The sequence below is a fragment of the Physeter macrocephalus genome, chromosome 17 (assembly GCF_002837175.3).
Source record: "Physeter macrocephalus isolate SW-GA chromosome 17, ASM283717v5, whole genome shotgun sequence".
NCBI classification, from domain to species: domain Eukaryota; kingdom Metazoa; phylum Chordata; class Mammalia; order Artiodactyla; family Physeteridae; genus Physeter; species Physeter macrocephalus.
Window position 1 is genome coordinate 6,023,487 of NC_041230.1, and position 16,930 is coordinate 6,040,416.

Below are 16,930 nucleotides of genomic sequence, written 5' to 3' on the forward strand. Positions count from 1 at the left end.
GTTGGTGTTCCTAACTTGTATGAAGGTGAGGTGTAGACTATCAGCGGCCCTGCTGCAGTCTCAGCCAGGAGCAGGCTGAAAGAATGCAAGGAGGACCAGAAGAAAGAGGGAAAGGGCAGGAAGGAGTTTTCTTTAACGCTTGTGCTAGTTTTCTATCGTTGCCATAATAAAGTACCATAAACATACCTTAAAACAACGCAGATTTATTATCTCATAGCCTTAATTAGCTTAGTGACCTTCCCTCTGACTCTGCCCCCCTAGGAACAAGTCAAACTTCCAAGCGGAGCTACCCCGGGGCTCCGAGGCTACGCCAACCAGTGTGAGCATCTCTGAGCCAGCCAGCACTGCAGGGCCTCAGGAGGGATGCTCCCAGGTCCTCCCAGACCTCTCTGTAGCCTCCTACTCCCCATTCCCGGAGACCCACCCTCTTCTTCACAATAACACCCTCTCATTATCCAAGTCCCAAAGAAAGAAGTTATTCTTAGGCCCTGAGCTGTGGGATGCTGATTCAGAGAAGTTTCTGCCGAGATGCCCCCATCCATGCTTACAACTGCCCTGCGACCCTGACTTAGCCACTTCTGGTCTTAAAAAGGTCCAAAGAAAACCCAAACTCACCTCTTTTTATCTCCACCTTTTTATTCCTCATCAAATGATTATAACAATGTATGATTTGTGATAGAGGAAAAAGCATACACAAGTTAACAGTCACTTAGGAGACCCCATGTTTATTTCTCCATGATCAACTCCCAACCTACATCCGTATGTGTGCACACTTTACATGGCAAATCTTCTATTTTATGCTTTTGGTTGCCGGCCATATTATAAGCGTTTTCAATATGGCAACAAAACCTTTATCATCATGGTTTGGCATGGTTGCATGGAACAAATCACAAGTGTCCCAAATGAACAATGAGGCGTGACAACGTAAACATAACAACTCAGTGTTTTTCTGTTTGTTTGTCTCAACAACTAAAGCAACGCATCATATTTCTCAGCAGCAGCCCTTTCCTTCTTAGGAGAACCTGCTTTGGCCTCCATATTAAGAGGGATAACATCACTGTTCATTCACAAGCGACTTCCTCACCCAGGTGCCCCTGCTGAAACGAGTCCTCAACACCTGGCAGGAATGTAACGCGGAAATACATTCAAATGTCAATCCGTTGTAATTCTGTGGTTGCTGTGAGCTGGAGCACTGTGTGGGGTTTCTCACCAGCATTCCTTTGCTGACACAGCTAAGACAGCAAGGGCTCCTGCCGACAGCTTCCCTCGCTGGATTCCAGTAAGAGTTTGCTTACATACAGTAAGGCACACACTCCCTCTTAAAGGATTCCTCTTCCCAATTACACAGGCTCTTTCCAGTTTAAGGACTCGGATGTATGGGTAGGTGAGTTCTCCAGGGAAGTATCTACCTGACTTTCTCAGGTTTTATTCCAGTGTATGCACTATCATGTTTGGTACAGGCTGAATCATCCCTGAAGCCTTTGCCACATTAATTACCATCCTGAATCCTCTGCAAGAGTTCCCTAATGTATAGACTTAACAGGATGGCTAAGGAATGTCTCACATCCACCAGTTCGCTGGACAGCTCAGAGTAGTCTTTTCCACTGACAGGGAGGAGCCACCCCTGAAGACACTTTTCCCTCACATAGGTTTTTGAGACCCAGTCAGAAGATGAGTGTGGCCCACGTTCATTAAATATCCACGGGTTGTTCTCCAGGGTGTGATCTTTGGTGTCGGATGAGGGAAGAGCTCCTTCTGAATGTTTTCCCACACTGATGACAATGACTGGGACCCTCCCTGCTGTGGAGCCTCTGATGTACTGCCAGGTGAGAGTTCTGCTTGAAGGACTTTCCACAATCTGGACACTGGTACGGGGTCTCCTTAGTGTGAATTCTCTGGTGTTTGGTCAGACAGGAGCTGTCCCTGAAAGCTTTACCACACTGATTACACTCATAGGGCTTCTCGCCAGTATGAGTCCTCTGGTGACGTATGAGGCCAGCGATGTTCCTGAAAAGTTTCTGACACTGATCACAGCCATAGGGCTTCTCACCAGTATGAATCCTCTGGTGCCTGATGAGGTAAGCACTCTCAATGAAAGTTTTCCCACATTCTTTACACTCATAGGGTTTCTCCCCAGAATGGATTTTCTGATGCACAATGAGGTGAGAGTTACGGTTGAAGGATTTCCCACATTCCACACATTCAAAGGGCTTCTCTCCAGTGTGAGTCCTCTCATGCTGGGTGAGGTATGAGCCATCTCGGAAGGCCTTTCCGCATTTGCTACATTCATAAGGCTTCTCCCCAGTGTGGATTCTGAGATGCACAGTGAGGTGGGAGATGTCGGTGAAAGGTTTCCCACACTCATTACATCTATATGGTTTTTCCCCTGTATGAGTTCTTTGATGCAGAATCAGAGACGAATTTCGGTTGAAGGCTTTCCCACATTCTAGACATTCGTAAGGTTTCTCCCCAGTGTGAATTCTCTGGTGTTGTGTCAGAGCTGACCCATCACTGAAGGCTTTCCCGCATTTACTGCATTTATAGGGCTTCTCTCCTGTATGGATCCTTTGATGCACAATTAGGTTATAGTTCTTGGAGAAGGATTTTCCACACTCATTACAGGTATAAGGTTTCTCTCCAGTGTGAGTTCGGTGATGCAAAACAAGAGAAGAGTTCCGTTTGAAGCACTTGCCACATTCAGTACATGTGTACAGTTTTTCTCCAGGGCTGTTCCTCCTGTTTTCATTAAGAGATGAACTCAGGGTAAAGATGTCCCCAAAGTCCTTACCTTCATACAGTTTCTTCCCTCTTTTCATTATTTTTTGTTCACCAAGAGGGGTAAAATGGTTGAAAGACTTAACACTTTCAGGGTATTTATAGGGTTTCTCTCTAGCTTGAGTTCTTCCAAATTGAATAACTTCCACAGAATGGTTGAAGGCTTTCCCACAGGTGTCACTGTCACCCGTTATGTTAGCTATGTTAGCTACATAACTTTTCTGACAATTGTGTAAAGCTGGGTCACAATCCAGGCTTTTAACACCTGAGCCACGTACGTGGAAACCGTTTCTTGTGGAAACTCTCTGACATCGTGGGAGGTCTGGGCTCACGCTCAAATGCTCCCCAAATCCGGGATATTCACGAATTGCTTCCTGAGCTCCTGGTTCCTCCTGAGTTAAGGCTGATTGCCTCAAATGTACCTCCTGGTTCTCACAGTCCCAACTGTTACCTAGAATGGAGAAATGAGGACCCTCTCGTGTAAATCCTTCTATCTCCATGTCACAGGACAGTTCTTCCTCAGGAATGTTCTCAGCTGTCATTTTCAATCTTCTGTCCCAGGCTGGAAAGCAAAGAATGAAAAAGACAGACTTAAGTACATGAAGCCGTGTGTGGAAGAGGAATGAAAGATGGTGACAGGTCAAGTGTGTGGGTGTGTCTTTTTACTTGTTTTCTTTTTGAAATTCAGATCTATATGAGGGGGACATACTGTGAGAGTCGAGGGATGGAGCCAAGAACAGATTCAAGAAGAGCCACATGGCATTTCCACCCTCCTAGAGAACAGGCAGGGGGAATGGTGTTGGGGGTAAATATCACCAAAAGGATTAGCCTAAGACGTGGGAGATCAGAGGACAGGTGTCACTCTGATCACACAGGAACACATCTCAGCCACTGTGTGCTTGTCCCCATCACCCACTTCCCCTACCAACAAACAGTACACACTCCAGATACTCCACTTCACAATGGGATTACAACAGCATTGAACGAGCAGTTTTCACCGCACCTTTGTTGTCAGAGTTCTGCCTTCATGGATGGGACACAACATAGGCCTGGTGACCTGAAAGTTCTGAAATTCCTAGATCTGTCAACGATCTTCCTGCAGGGTTATTATGAGAATTACATCATGTGTGAGGCTGGCTCTGAGCTGGGGAACAGACAGTACTGTAAGTGGTTGCCAGTGTCTTCACTGTTATGGATCTTTCTCTAACCATGCTCCCACCCCTTTGACTTGAAGATATCAAGAAAACTGGCTCTCAGGCTTCCTTGGTGGCACAGTAGTTAAGAATCTGCCTGCCAATGAAGGGGACACGGGTTTGAGCCCTGGTCCGGGAAGATCCCACATGCCACAGAGCAACTAAGCCCGTGTGCCACAACTACTGAGCCTGCGCTCTAGAGCCCACAAGCCACAACTACTGAGCCTGCATGCCACAGCTACTGAAGCCTGTGCAGCTGGAGCCCGTGCTCTGCAACAAGAGAAGCCACCGCAGTGAGAAGCCCACGCACCACAATGAAGAGTAGCCCCTGCTCGCCGCAACTAGAAAAAGCCTGCATGCAGCAACAAAGACCCAGCACAGCCAAAAATAAAATTAATTAATGAATTAATTTTAAAAAAATTTCCAAACAACAAAAAACACAGTAAGAGTCAAAATACAAGTGGCAGGTGGAGAGATGATACTATAAAGTATAAACGAGACAAAGAAATAGTGCCAGAGATCTATAAAAAAATTCTTACAGAACAGCACATAAAAGGGAAAAAAATGGGTAAAGGATACAAGGAGGAACTTGATGGAGAGAAAATAGAAATGTCCTGAATACACGAAATTCTTGCTCATTCACACCTAAAGGCATTTACAAAGTGTAACTTTAAGAATACAAAATATGCACAGTTCACACGAGTAAAAGTAAAATAAGGCATGATAATATAATGCTTGAGCATGTCATGCAAGAAGAGAGTTGGTGGGCACGTAAAGAGGTCAGTCCACTTGGCGGTGTAACTTGGTAGTGGCCATCGAAACATAAAAAAGGCACATTCTGCCACGTTGCAATTCCACTTGGTGGTGTCTTAAGATTCAGAAAGCCTGAGTCCCAAGCATAACTGGACATCAAGGTATACCTAAGGAGATGGTCTTAGAGGCCACCAGGGAAAAGACCACCCGTGAAGGAATGAACAGTACTGTGATTAACTTGGTAACAAAAATAGAAACCTGATAGTAATGGAAGATTACCATCTAAGTGCCGAGGGAAAAAACTGTCAGATACATGATTGTTCAAGAGTGAAAGTAAGGGACTTCCCTGGTGGCACAGTGGTTGGGAATCCGCCTGCCAATACAGGGGACACGGGTTCAAGCCCTGGTCTGGGAAGATCCCATATGCCGCAGAGCAACTAAGCCCGTGCACCACAACTACTAAGCCTGCACTCTAGAGCCCACAAGCCACAACTACTGAGCCCTCATGCCACAACTACTGAAGTTCGTGCCCCTAGAGCCCATGCTCCGCAACAAAAGAAGCCACCGCTTCTCACTGCCCGCGCACCACAACAAAGAGTAGCCCCCGCTCACCACAACTAGAGAAAGCCCACATGCGACAATGAAGACCCAACGCAGTCAAAATTAAATAAATAAATAAAATTTAAAAAAGAAAAAAGAGTGAAAGTAAGATAAAGGCAGCTTCAGAAAAGCAAAAGCAGGGTTTATCTCCAAGGACACTTGCCAAAAGAATTAGAAAAAAAATGTTCTTCAGGGAAAAAAAAACCCAGAAGGAAGGAATGGAGAGAACATTTATTTAAATAAATTCCAGCGCTGACCACATAAAATGAAGCAATAACAATGATTCAGGGGTTAACAATGGGATGGACTAAAATACTGAATGGCAGTGGCCCATGAGATGAAAACGGGGCAGCAAAATTAAGTGCCCTGACATTCTTATATTGTTCATGATTCATGTTAGACCTGGTCAAGTCAGGAATAAAAGAATAAATGTCATGTAGAACTTCCAAGCCCACAGAGCAGTGGTTCTCAACCAGAGACGGTTTTACCCTCAAAAGACACTTGGCAACATCTGGGAACATTTTTGGCTGTCATGACTTGGGGTCAGATGCTACTAAAATCTAGGGATGCTGTGAAATACCTTTAAAACACAAGACAGCCTCTCACACATAGAATGACCAGCCTCAAAACTCAAATGTAAATAGTGCCGAAGTGGAAAAACCCTGTTACAGGAGAAAAGAATAATAAAGAAAAGGAGAAAAAACAGATCAATCCAGAAGAAGGTGCTAAGGGGGAAAGCTCAAAAAGGACAGGTTAAGATAGAAAGTATAAAATAGGACATCACCAATAACAATAAATGTAAGTGGCTTTGATGGGCAAGATAAACACTGTGTCAGACTGCATTAAAAAATGTGTTTGTAACAGACACCAAAAGCAAAAGGACACAGAAAACAAAATCAAAAGTTTGGAACAGACAAATGCTAACCAAACAAAGACTGAATGGTGCTTTGCTAACCAACAATAAACTTCAAGGATGATAACAGGGCAATAGAACAATGGCAAAGACGTCTACATTAACAGCATGCCTCCAAACACAGAGCAAAGTCAGCAAATCCAAACATACTGGGAGGGTTTATGAACCTCTTTCAGAAATGGAAATGCAGAAAGACTGAATAGAGACAAGCATAAGAGAAAGTAATTAGCCAGCCTGGTCACACAGCTGAATGAAGACCCACTACCAACAATTAGAGCCAAAGGCTTTCCAAGCACAAGTGGAACATTTGCTAATATTGGTCATAAACCAGGCCAAAGAATAAGTTCAACAAAGACCAGACCACAGTCTCTTGACTACAAATGTGATCAAGTTAAAAACCAGTAACAGAAAGAACGCCAAATACAAAAAATAATAGTAAGTTTTTTTTAAAAAACCCCTATTTATTTGGAAAAATGAAAACCTGTTTCTCAGTAATTCACAGATCAGAGAAATCTTGATGCAAATTAGAAAGCATCTACTTAGAAAACACGGAGAACTGAACAACTGATGATGATGGCACATCTCAAAACATGTAGCAAAGGAGGATGCAGCTAAAGAAGTTCCTAGGTGAAAAATGTTGGTCTTTAATGCATGGGGGTTTTGTTTGGTTTGGGTTTTTTTTGTTATTCTTTTTTGTTTTTGTTTTGTTTTGTTTTTGTTTTTTGTGGCCATGCCATGCGGCTTGAGGGACCTTAGTTCCCCAACCAGGGATTGAACCTGCGCCCTCAGCAGTGAAAGCACAGAGTCCTAACCACTGGACTGCCAGGGAAGTCCCTAATGCTTGTATTTTAAAGAGAAGACTGAAAGTTAGTAAGATCACTGTTCGACTTAAGAAGTAAGGGAAAGAGCCACAGAGAAAACCAACAGGAGGTGAAAGGACGGTGATAATAAAGGTAAGATCAAAAATTACAGAAACCAAAAACAAGGAAACAGCCAAGAACATGAAAAAAACCAAAAGTCTGTTATTTGAAAAGACTAATGAAATTACCTTTGGCAAGAGTAATCATAAAATAAAGAACAAGAAGGCATACATAGGTGACATTCGTCATAAAAAGGGGATTTAATTGGGGCTTCCCTGGTGGCGCAGTGGTTGCGTGTCCGCCTGCCGATGCAGGGGAAATGGGTTCGCACCCCGGTCTGGGAGGATCCCGCGTGCCGCGGAGCGGCTGGGCCCGTGAGCCGTGGCCGCTGGGCCTGCGCGTCCGGAGCCTGTGCTCCGCAACGGGAGAGGCCACAGCAGGGGGAGGCCTGCATACCACAAAAAAAAAAAAAAAAGGGGGGGGATTTAATTAAGAAACAGAAGAAAGTTATCAAAATGGCAACATTGGATGTATCCTACAAAAGAAGGCCTATGAAACATTAGAACATCTACTGATACGATTCCTGACATTTTCAGATTAAAGTAGAAGACAGCCCCCTACATCCTATCTCAATAAATTCAGAAAGTAATTTCAACAAATCTCACACAGACTCTTGATCAAAATGCTCTCAGATTAAAGTAGTAGACCCCTTTAACCTACGTCAATAAATTGATAAGGTATTTTAAGAAAAGCTCCAACTCATGATGAAAATTCTTATCAACTATGAACACAGGGAATTAAGGTAAACATCACACGTGAGGAAAAATGAGAATTGTTCAGTCTAAAGCCAAGGCCAAGACCCCAGATGCCTGCTAGGTCCACAGCATTCAACAGTGATGCGGAGGGGCCAGTTGGCCAGGAGGACCATATCCCCAGCTGTCACTCCTGGCTGCTCCTACTTTTCAGACCTCCTGAGGCTGCCTTATTACCATGCTACATGTTTCCTCTACTGAGCCTTCTGAGTAGACTGGGGCCTGGATGGCCTACAGTTGTCCTGTGGAAACAAGAGATGGAGAGCACCTCCCTACAAGTCTGTAAGGGGAGGATGTATGTGTGCACTTAAACGAAATGAGGTAAGTCAAACATCTATAGGATGATACCACTTAGTGAAAATTTTTAGACACACAAAGTATTCTCGAAGTAAAAATATTAAAATGCCCTGGCAACACATCTACCAATGCTGTGATCATGACTGTCTTGGGAGTGTGGAAGGGAACAGCCCTAGAGGAGCAAAGGGAATGTCCATTTCATCTATAATAGATACTTCCTTTATTGAAGTAAGACTTACATACCACTAAGAAAGTGAAAAGACAACCTACCAAACAGGAGAAAATATTTACAAAGCATGCATCTGATAAAGGACTTGCAGAAGATAAAAAAAACCTCTTATAGTCCAATAATTACAGGACAACCCAAATTTTAAAAATAGGCAAAGGATCTGAATAAACATTTCTCCAAAGAAGACATAAAGATGGCCAATAAGCACATGAAAAGATGATCAACATCATTAGTCATTAGGGAAATGCTAATCAAAACCCAGGCTTTCACTGCCATGGGCCTGGGTTCAATCCGTGGTCGGGGAACTAAGATCCCACAAGCCGCACAGCACGGCAAAAAAAAAAAAAAAAAAAAAAAAGGACAATAACAAGTGTTGTGAGCATGTGGAGAAACTGGAACCCTCACACACGGTTGGGGGGAATGTAAAATGGTACAGCTGGGACCTCCCTGGTAGCACAGTGGTTAAGAATCCACCTGCCAATGCAGGGGACACGGGTTCGAGCCCTGGTCCGGGAAGATCCCACGTGCCATGGAGCAACCAAGCCCATGTGCCACAACTACTGAAGCCTGCGCACTTAGAGCCCGTGCTCTAGCCCCTGCTTGCCACAACTAGAGAAAGCCTGCGAGCAGCAACGAAGACCCAACGCAGCCAATAAATAAATAAATAAATAAAATGGTGCAGCTGCTTTGGAAAACAGTCTGACAGTTTCTCAAAAAGTTAAACAGAGTTATCATATGACCCTGCAATTCCACTCCTAGGTATCTACTCAAGAAAAATGTAAACATATGTCTACACATAAACTTCTCCATGAATTATGAGTACATAACAGCACTATTCATGATAAACAAAAGCGGAAACAACCCAAATAAATGTCTACCAACCGATTAATGGATAAACAAAATGTGGAAATACACACAATGGAATATTCTTCAGTCTTAAGGAGTGAAATACTGATAAGTGCTTCATAACACAGATGAATCCTAAAAACATTATACGCAGTAAAAGAACTCAGACACAAAAGACTCCATATTGTATGATCACATTTAAGTGAAACATCCGGAAGAGGCAATTCCATACACACTGAAAGTCAATTAGTGGCTGCCAGGAGCTGGGAGAAGGCAGTATGGGGAGTGACTCCTAATTGGTATGGGGTTTCTTCTTGGATTGATGAAAATGTTTTGGAAATATATAGTGGTGATGGCTGCACAACTTCGTGCATATACTAAAAACCACCGAGTTGTGCACTTTGAATGAATGAATCATATGATATATGAATTATATCTCAAATAAAGCTGTGATAAGTAAATTTACACCTATAAGGGGACAAGTTTCACGTAGCCTGACCTGCAGCGTGTGACCTTGGCAGTATTTCCCCTGGGGGCATCCAGAAATCTGTGGAGGTGTCAGGTTGTCACAAAGATGGAAGCAGGGGGAACTGCTAGCATCTGATGGGCCTGGACCAGGGATGCATATTTGCTAACACACTTGGGACTGCTCCACGTGATGTCTGACCAACCTGTGGACCAAAGTCCCTGCAGGTATTAACCTGGGGTACTGAACTACGGAACAATACTACATGTGTTACAAGACATCAGGGAAAAGGTGCCTTCATTTAGGGGAAGGAAGTTGAAAGGAAGTCCAGATACAGCCCAGAATTCATGAACTCATTCCCTATTTTGCATCTCTCTCCTTGACCAAAACTGGCCATTCCAACTCTACGCTCAATCAATGAGGGCCTGAGTGCCATAGCGGTTACTGCAAAAAGAACAAACAATCACAAGCATACAGGAGGACATTAGGACAGACTTCAGGGAAATAGTATTAAATTAGGGTATCTAATGCAGGAACTACACTGAATTTCATTAATTAAGGTTGTTTTAAAAATCTCGTATTATTGCCCTCATACATATCTGTGTAGCTATTTTTGGCAGTACAATGATACCAAAACTATGTTGTAAAAAATTCACCTTGATGCTGTTCACAAATTTGGGTGGGGGCGGTCTCTATTCCCCCACCCCCACCCCACTCGTCCTCTGACCTCAGATATTCACAATACCACTTCTCCGGAGCCCCAGTATGACTCATTTTCCCCAGCCTGTCCTTCTCTTCCCCATGGCCGCCAAAGAAGGTAGTCTCTCTAAGGCTTTCTATACACTGAATGTTGCCCCAGCACATGCTGAGACTTCAGGTCTGTTTGGAGAACTGTTTTCTGTGATAAACTGTCCTGATGTTGTTCCAGGTCATAGCAGAGGGGGTGACTGACCCTTCACCTGTCACCCCAGATCATCCAGACAGCCTGGGTTGCCTTAACTGCGTTAAGTGCTTAGAATCTGCTTAGAACCTGCTTCCACCAAGGTACTTTCTTCCATTCCTATTTAATACACCTGGTCTGGATACACCCACAACACTCACTGTTCAGCAGCATCAGGCCATACTTCACCTCAATCAACTTCACTGAAGACAATGAATTCTGACTGTCCTATTTCTCTTAATCCAAACCTACAATCTCCAGCAGCAGACTGCTTCTTATGTTTTCAAGGTAGCTGTGCCAAACATTTAAACATAGAAATAATTTTTTAATACAAATGCCTTTCCTTTTATTGATTCTTTACATTTAATTTTTTAAGTTATATGGATATTTAATATTATCTATAAAATTCTTTTCAGGACAGTAAAAGGCATAATGTAACTACTGATCATAAAGACTAAGCATTGGGCTTCCCTGTCGGCACAGTGGTTAAGAATATGCCTGCCAATGCAGGGGACACAGGTTCCAGCCCTGCTCCGGGAAGATCCTACATGCCACGGAGCAACTAAGCTCGCGAGCCACAACTACTGAGCCTGCGCTCTAGAGCCCGCGAGCCACAACTACTGAAACCCGCGCGCCTACAGCCTGTGCTCCGCAACAAGAGAAGCCACCGCAGTGAGAGGCCCATGCACCACAACGAAGAGTAGCCTCCGCTCGCCACAACTAGAGAAAGCCCGTGCACAGCAACAAAGATCCAACATAGACAAAAATAAATAAAATAAATTTTTTTAAAAAGTAGAACTCCTCCTGTGGAAAGAGCAGAGACAGAATGGCTTCAGATAATCCACCTTAAAAAACAAAAAAGACTGAGCATTACAGAAAAAATAACTCAAAATGCATCACAAGCTTAAATATATAAGCTAAAGCTATAAAACTCTTAAATGAAAAACATAGGCATAATTCTTCAGAAACCTGAATACAACACCAAAAGCACAAGTGACACAGGAGATAAACTGGACTAATCAAAATTAAAACCTTTTGTGCTTCAAAGAATGTTACTAAGAAAGTAAAATGACAATCCACAGAATAGGATAAAATATTTGCAAATCATATATCTGATAAGGCACTGGTATCCAGAATAAAAAAACAACTCTTACAGTTCAATAATTAAAAGATCAATAACCCATTTCATAAATGGACAAAGGATCTGAATAGACAATTCTCCAAAGAAGATATACAAAAGGCCAATAAGCACAATGAAAAAAAGCTCAATATCATTAACCATCAGGGAACTGCAAATCAAAAACACATCGAGATACCATTTCACACCCCCCAGGGTGGCTACAATCAGTTCCACTCCTAGGTCATCCAAGAGAAATGAAGACATATTTCCACAAAAAACCCCCCACAAAACTTGTATGTGAATGTTCACGGAAGCATTATTCATAATACTCCCAAAATGGAAGCAACTCAAATGGCTATCAACTGATGAACGGATAAACAAATTAATATATTCATACAAGGGAATATTATTCATCCATAAAAATGAACCAAGTACTGATACACTGTAACATGGATGAACCGTGAAAACATTTTTAAGTGAAAGAAGCCAAAACAAAGTACTACATATTGTATGGCCATTTATATGAAATGCCTACAATAGGCAAATGCAGAGACAGAAAGTAATTAGTAATTGCCTGGGGCTAAGAAGGATGGAGGAAATGGGAAGTGAGTGCTAATGGGCAGGGGTTTTCTTTTGGGGGATGATGAAAATATTCTAAAACTGATCTGGGTGATGGATGCACCACCTGGTGAATATACTAAAAAGCACTGAATGGTATACCTTAGAGGGTGAATTATATGGTATATGAATTGTATCTCGATACAGCTATTTAAACAATTAAGCAGGTGTTGAATCTCTTGGAGTCAGAACTACTGGTCTAGACTCCACCTGGCATGTTTCTGGTATCTTGGGATTAAAGCTTGTGGAGAGGGCTTCCCTGGTGGCACAGTGGTTAGGAACATGCCTGCCGACACAGGGGACACGGGTTCCAGCCCTGGCCCGGGAAGATCCCACATGCCGCGTAGCAACTAAGGCCGTGCACCACAACTACTGAGCCTGCGCTCTAGAGCCCATGGGCCACAACTACTGAGCCCACGAGCCACAACTACTGAGCCCACGAGCCACAACTACTGAACCCACGTGCCACTACTGAGCCTGCACTCTAGAGTCCACAGGCCACAACTACTGCGCCCACGTGCCACAACTACTGCGCCCACGTGCCACAACTACTGAGCCCACGTGCCACAACTGAGCCCACGAGCCACAACTACTGAGCCCATGTGCCACAACTACTGAGCCTGTGCTCTAGAGCCCACAGGCCACAACTACTGAGCCTGCACTCTAGAGCCCGCGAGCCACAACTACTGAGCCCATGAGCCATGACTGAGCCCGCAAGCCATAACTACTAAGCCTGCAAGCCACAACTACTGAGCCCGTGGGCCACAACTACTGAGCCTGTGCTCTAGAGCCCGCGAGCCACAACTACTGAGCCTGCGAGCCACAACTACTGAGCCCGCGAGCCACAACTACTGAGACTGCTCTTAAAGCCTGCAAGCCACAACTACTGAGCCTGTGCGCCACAACTACTGAGCCTGCGCTCTAGAGCCCATGCTCCACAACAAGAGAAGCCACCACAATGAGAAGCCCGTGCACCAAAATGAAGAGCAGCCCCTGCTCGCCACAACTAGAGAAAGCCTGCATGCAGCAACGAAGACCCAACGCGGCCAAAAATAAAAATAAATAAATAAATAGATAAATAAATAAAATAAAGCTTGTGGAGAATTCCATTCCCAGGCACTCACCTCTGAAGGGCTTTATACCCAGTCTCTATGACCCTGCAGAGGGATCCACTTAAGCCCAATGACTGGATGTTTGACATCAATGGTTGCCAGACCTCAGATGCCTGACCCCATCTGCATGGTTCTTGCCATCTCTGTGGACCACACATGATAATGTTTATTTCTTCAAATGATACATTCTTTAACAAAAATAGATTGTTTGCCACTAACTTTAGCCCTGTTCAAATAAAGTTACCCACCTCATTACCAATTGTGATTAACAGCCTGACTTCATTTTTGATGACTGACTGCTGACAGCTTTCAACCCCTGTCCTCACCACCACCGACTGCCCCTTCTCCTTCTGCAAACGAGGCAAACTAACAAGAAAGCCTGAGTGTTTTCTCCTTGGCGTTGGCAGGAAGTTCAAACCATGCAAGCCCCAACCAATGCAAGGCCACACTCATCCCAACTCCATTAATCACTATAAAAGCCCAGCGAGCCTCCTTTTCCTGCTCTCTCACGATTTTTGTTTATTTGGTTTTTGGCCGCACCACGTGGCATTCAGGATCTTAGTTCCCCGACCAGGGATTGAACCCATGCCCCCTGCAGTGGAAGGGAGAAGACTTAACCATTGGACCACCAGGGAAGTCCCACTCACCCTTTTTTGGATCATCATGGGAAGTCTGCCCTGCTCTCCAAGACAGTCTCATTACGTGAGTAATAAACCTTTTGTCTTCTTGTGGGAGGGTGTGTAAGATATAAAAAGATGTGTGTTTGAGGCAGGGAGAAAAGAAGGGTAAAGCTAATGAGGCAAAGTATTAATAACTTGATAATCTGGATAGTTTTACAAGTGTTTATTGAACTATTCCTGCAACATTTCTGTAGGTGTAAAACTTCAAAATAAAAAGTCAGGTGCTAAGGGAGAGAAACAATCAATAGAAGGGAGAAAAGTTACTTGCTATGGGTAGAAAAAATAACAAAGTCTTAGTGTTCAAAACATATTTTTACAAGCCCAAGTCGCTAACAAGCAATTTTTTTTAATTGGCAAAGGATAAGGGATCTTTCTGGGGTGATGGTAATTTTGATAAAGGTTTGGACTGCATTTATCAAAACTCATCCAGTGATACAATGAATATCTGTGCATTTCAATGTAAGTCAGTTTTCCCTCAAAAATTTAAAAAGCAATATTGAACTCTAATTGATGTTAAGCATAGTAAGGTGTTTGAGGGGGGAGTGGAGTGATATCTGCCATTTACTTTGACTGCATCCCAGAAAGATTAGTGGGTGGCTAAAAGGGTGGACAAAGGGAACAAATATAGGGCATACAGCAAGTAGAGCAGAGAGTTAATGAGTTGGTATAAGGACGCACAAGTGTCTCAACTTTTCTATATGTAGAAAAACTTTTATCATAAACTATTGGGGGAAGAGGAGCTAAGGAAACGAACCCACTAAACCAAGGAAGAGGAAAGCGAAGTGGCTACTAACAGTTGGAAAAACGCAGCCCTCATTGAGAACTGCAACAAGATCTGATTTTGCAGCTATTAGGTGGGGAAAAAACAGGTGATCTGACACCTCCCGGTCTGCCGAGTGGTGGGAAACGGCACAGTCTGCGGGTGCAACGCGGCCACCTCGGCCCGAGACCCACTGACGCCCACACGGGGCCCTCCCACCACCCGGCAGCAGAAGGGCGGCAGACCCGGGGTTCGCCCCAGCGGCCGGGCCAGGACACCCGGCAGGCAGGGGCAAAAAGGCCCCTATGGAAGGACGAGCTCAATACGAGCGCGGAACCGCCGGAAAACGCGGAGGAAATCGCTGGGGCGTCCTCACCCGAAGAGGGAGCTTCCACACCCGCCGAGGTACGTCCACATCCGCAGCGGGGCGTCCACACTCGCCGGGGGGCTTCCTCAACTGCAGGGAACGTCCACACTGCAGAAGGGGGGCGTCCACACCTGCCGGAGGGGGCGTCCTCAACTGCATGGGACGTCCACACCGCAGAAGGGGGGCGTCCACACCCGCCGGGGGACATCCACACCGCAGAAGGGGGGCGTCTACACTGGCCGGGGGCGTCCTCACTCGCTAGGGCCGCCGCGCCTCGGGCGGACCCCCGGCCCTGCGAGTCGGACGCGCCCACTGCGCGCGGGGAACCCGCCGGCAGACGCTCCGCTCCTGCGTCACCAGGACCCAGCGGACACCGCCCCCCGCGACACACACACACCGCCCTCGGGAGGAAATAGGGGTACCGAAAGGGCGAGGGGCGCAGCGGACTCACCGGAGGCGGGCCAGCGGCACCTGCGGCAGCGGCGCGGCTGCAGCGGCCATGTTCGGTGCAAATGCGCGTGCGCGCGTCGGGACCCGGATGTGCGCGTCCCAGGAGACTCCGCGGCCACCGCTGGACCCGTGCGGTGTAGAGACCCGAGTGCCTGCCTTTCGCTTCTGCTCGGCACTGCGCCGGATCCAGTCCCCTCGCCCTGGGCGGGGGTCGGCCGCAGGGTTCTGGGCTCCCACCGCCCGCCCTTCGCCTCCAGCCCAGGGACTTAAGAGCGGTGCTGTCAGGAAGAGCTGTCCCTTCGCCGCATTTAGTTATTCAGTTGTTTATTGATATCAGTGTGGATTCGCTGACATTTATTTTCGCTTTATCCCAGGACATCATTACTGTGCAGCCTTATTTTTATGTATTGTATAGTTTGCTGAAATAATTCTATATCATCACTTTTTTTAAGAAAAATATGTTAAAATTCAGATAAGGGCAACTCATTATCCATTGACAGTATAGTTATTTCCTTAGAAATCTAAACAGAAGCTACACATTTTTGGAATTAATGGGAGTTAGGTAAGGATTTTAGATTAGGAATGCAAATCAATGTATGTGTTGTGGAAAAATCAGTATATAAAAATTAGCAGCAAGCAGTTAGAAAACGTGCTTTTAAAAGAAATAAATGTTCTGTTTTATGTATGTGTATAAAATAAAACAATTCCAAAAAGAAATAATTAGTATATGTACAAAAAATAATAAATACCCACACTTCCACTATCCAGCATGAATGTGGGGGGGACAACCCCCAGAGTAGCCCAGGCAGGATGTGTGTGAGGCCTAGGGTACGAGGCACAGTTCCTACACAGCCTAAGTCAAGGTGAAGGAGACAATTCTCAAAGAATCTCGCCCAGTATATACACTTTTTTGTTTTCGTATTGGTGATTGTAGGTTTTTTTTTAAATTGAAGTATAGTTGATTTACAATATTGTGTTAGTTTCAGGTGTACAACAAAGTAATTCAGGTTTTTTTTTTCAGATTCTTTTTCCACTATAGGTTATTATAAGATATTGAGTATAGTTCCCTGTGCTTACAGTAATCCTTGTTACTTATCTATTTTATGTATCATAGTTTGTATCTGTTATTCCCATACTAC

General features: G+C 44.7%; 1 protein-coding gene across 3 annotated transcripts; it reads right to left on the reverse strand.

Moving 5' to 3' along the window:
- Window positions 1-603: 603 nt before the first annotated feature.
- On the reverse strand, window positions 604-15,851 carry ZNF329 (zinc finger protein 329). 3 transcript variants are annotated; one of them, XM_007113804.3, is made up of 3 exons: window positions 15,793-15,851; window positions 15,351-15,431; window positions 604-3,337 (listed from the first exon to the last, which is right to left on the reverse strand). In XM_007113804.3, the coding sequence occupies exon 3, from the start codon at window positions 3,315-3,317 to the stop codon at window positions 1,692-1,694; it is 1,626 nt and encodes a 541-aa protein (XP_007113866.1). In that variant the 5' UTR covers window positions 3,318-3,337; window positions 15,351-15,431; window positions 15,793-15,851; the 3' UTR covers window positions 604-1,691. The 3 variants fall into 3 exon arrangements, with proteins under 3 accessions (XP_007113866.1, XP_007113864.1, XP_007113865.1); XM_007113802.4 differs by lacking the exon at window positions 15,351-15,431 and having other exon boundaries at window positions 15,793-15,848; XM_007113803.3 differs by lacking the exons at window positions 15,351-15,431; window positions 15,793-15,851 and adding an exon at window positions 13,547-13,621.
- Window positions 15,852-16,930: the final 1,079 nt, after the last annotated feature.

Coding starts and splice junctions, on each gene's coding strand:
- ZNF329 (XM_007113804.3), bottom strand. CDS start 3,317: ATGACAGCTGAGAACATTCCTGAGGAAGAACTGTCCTGTGACATGGAG.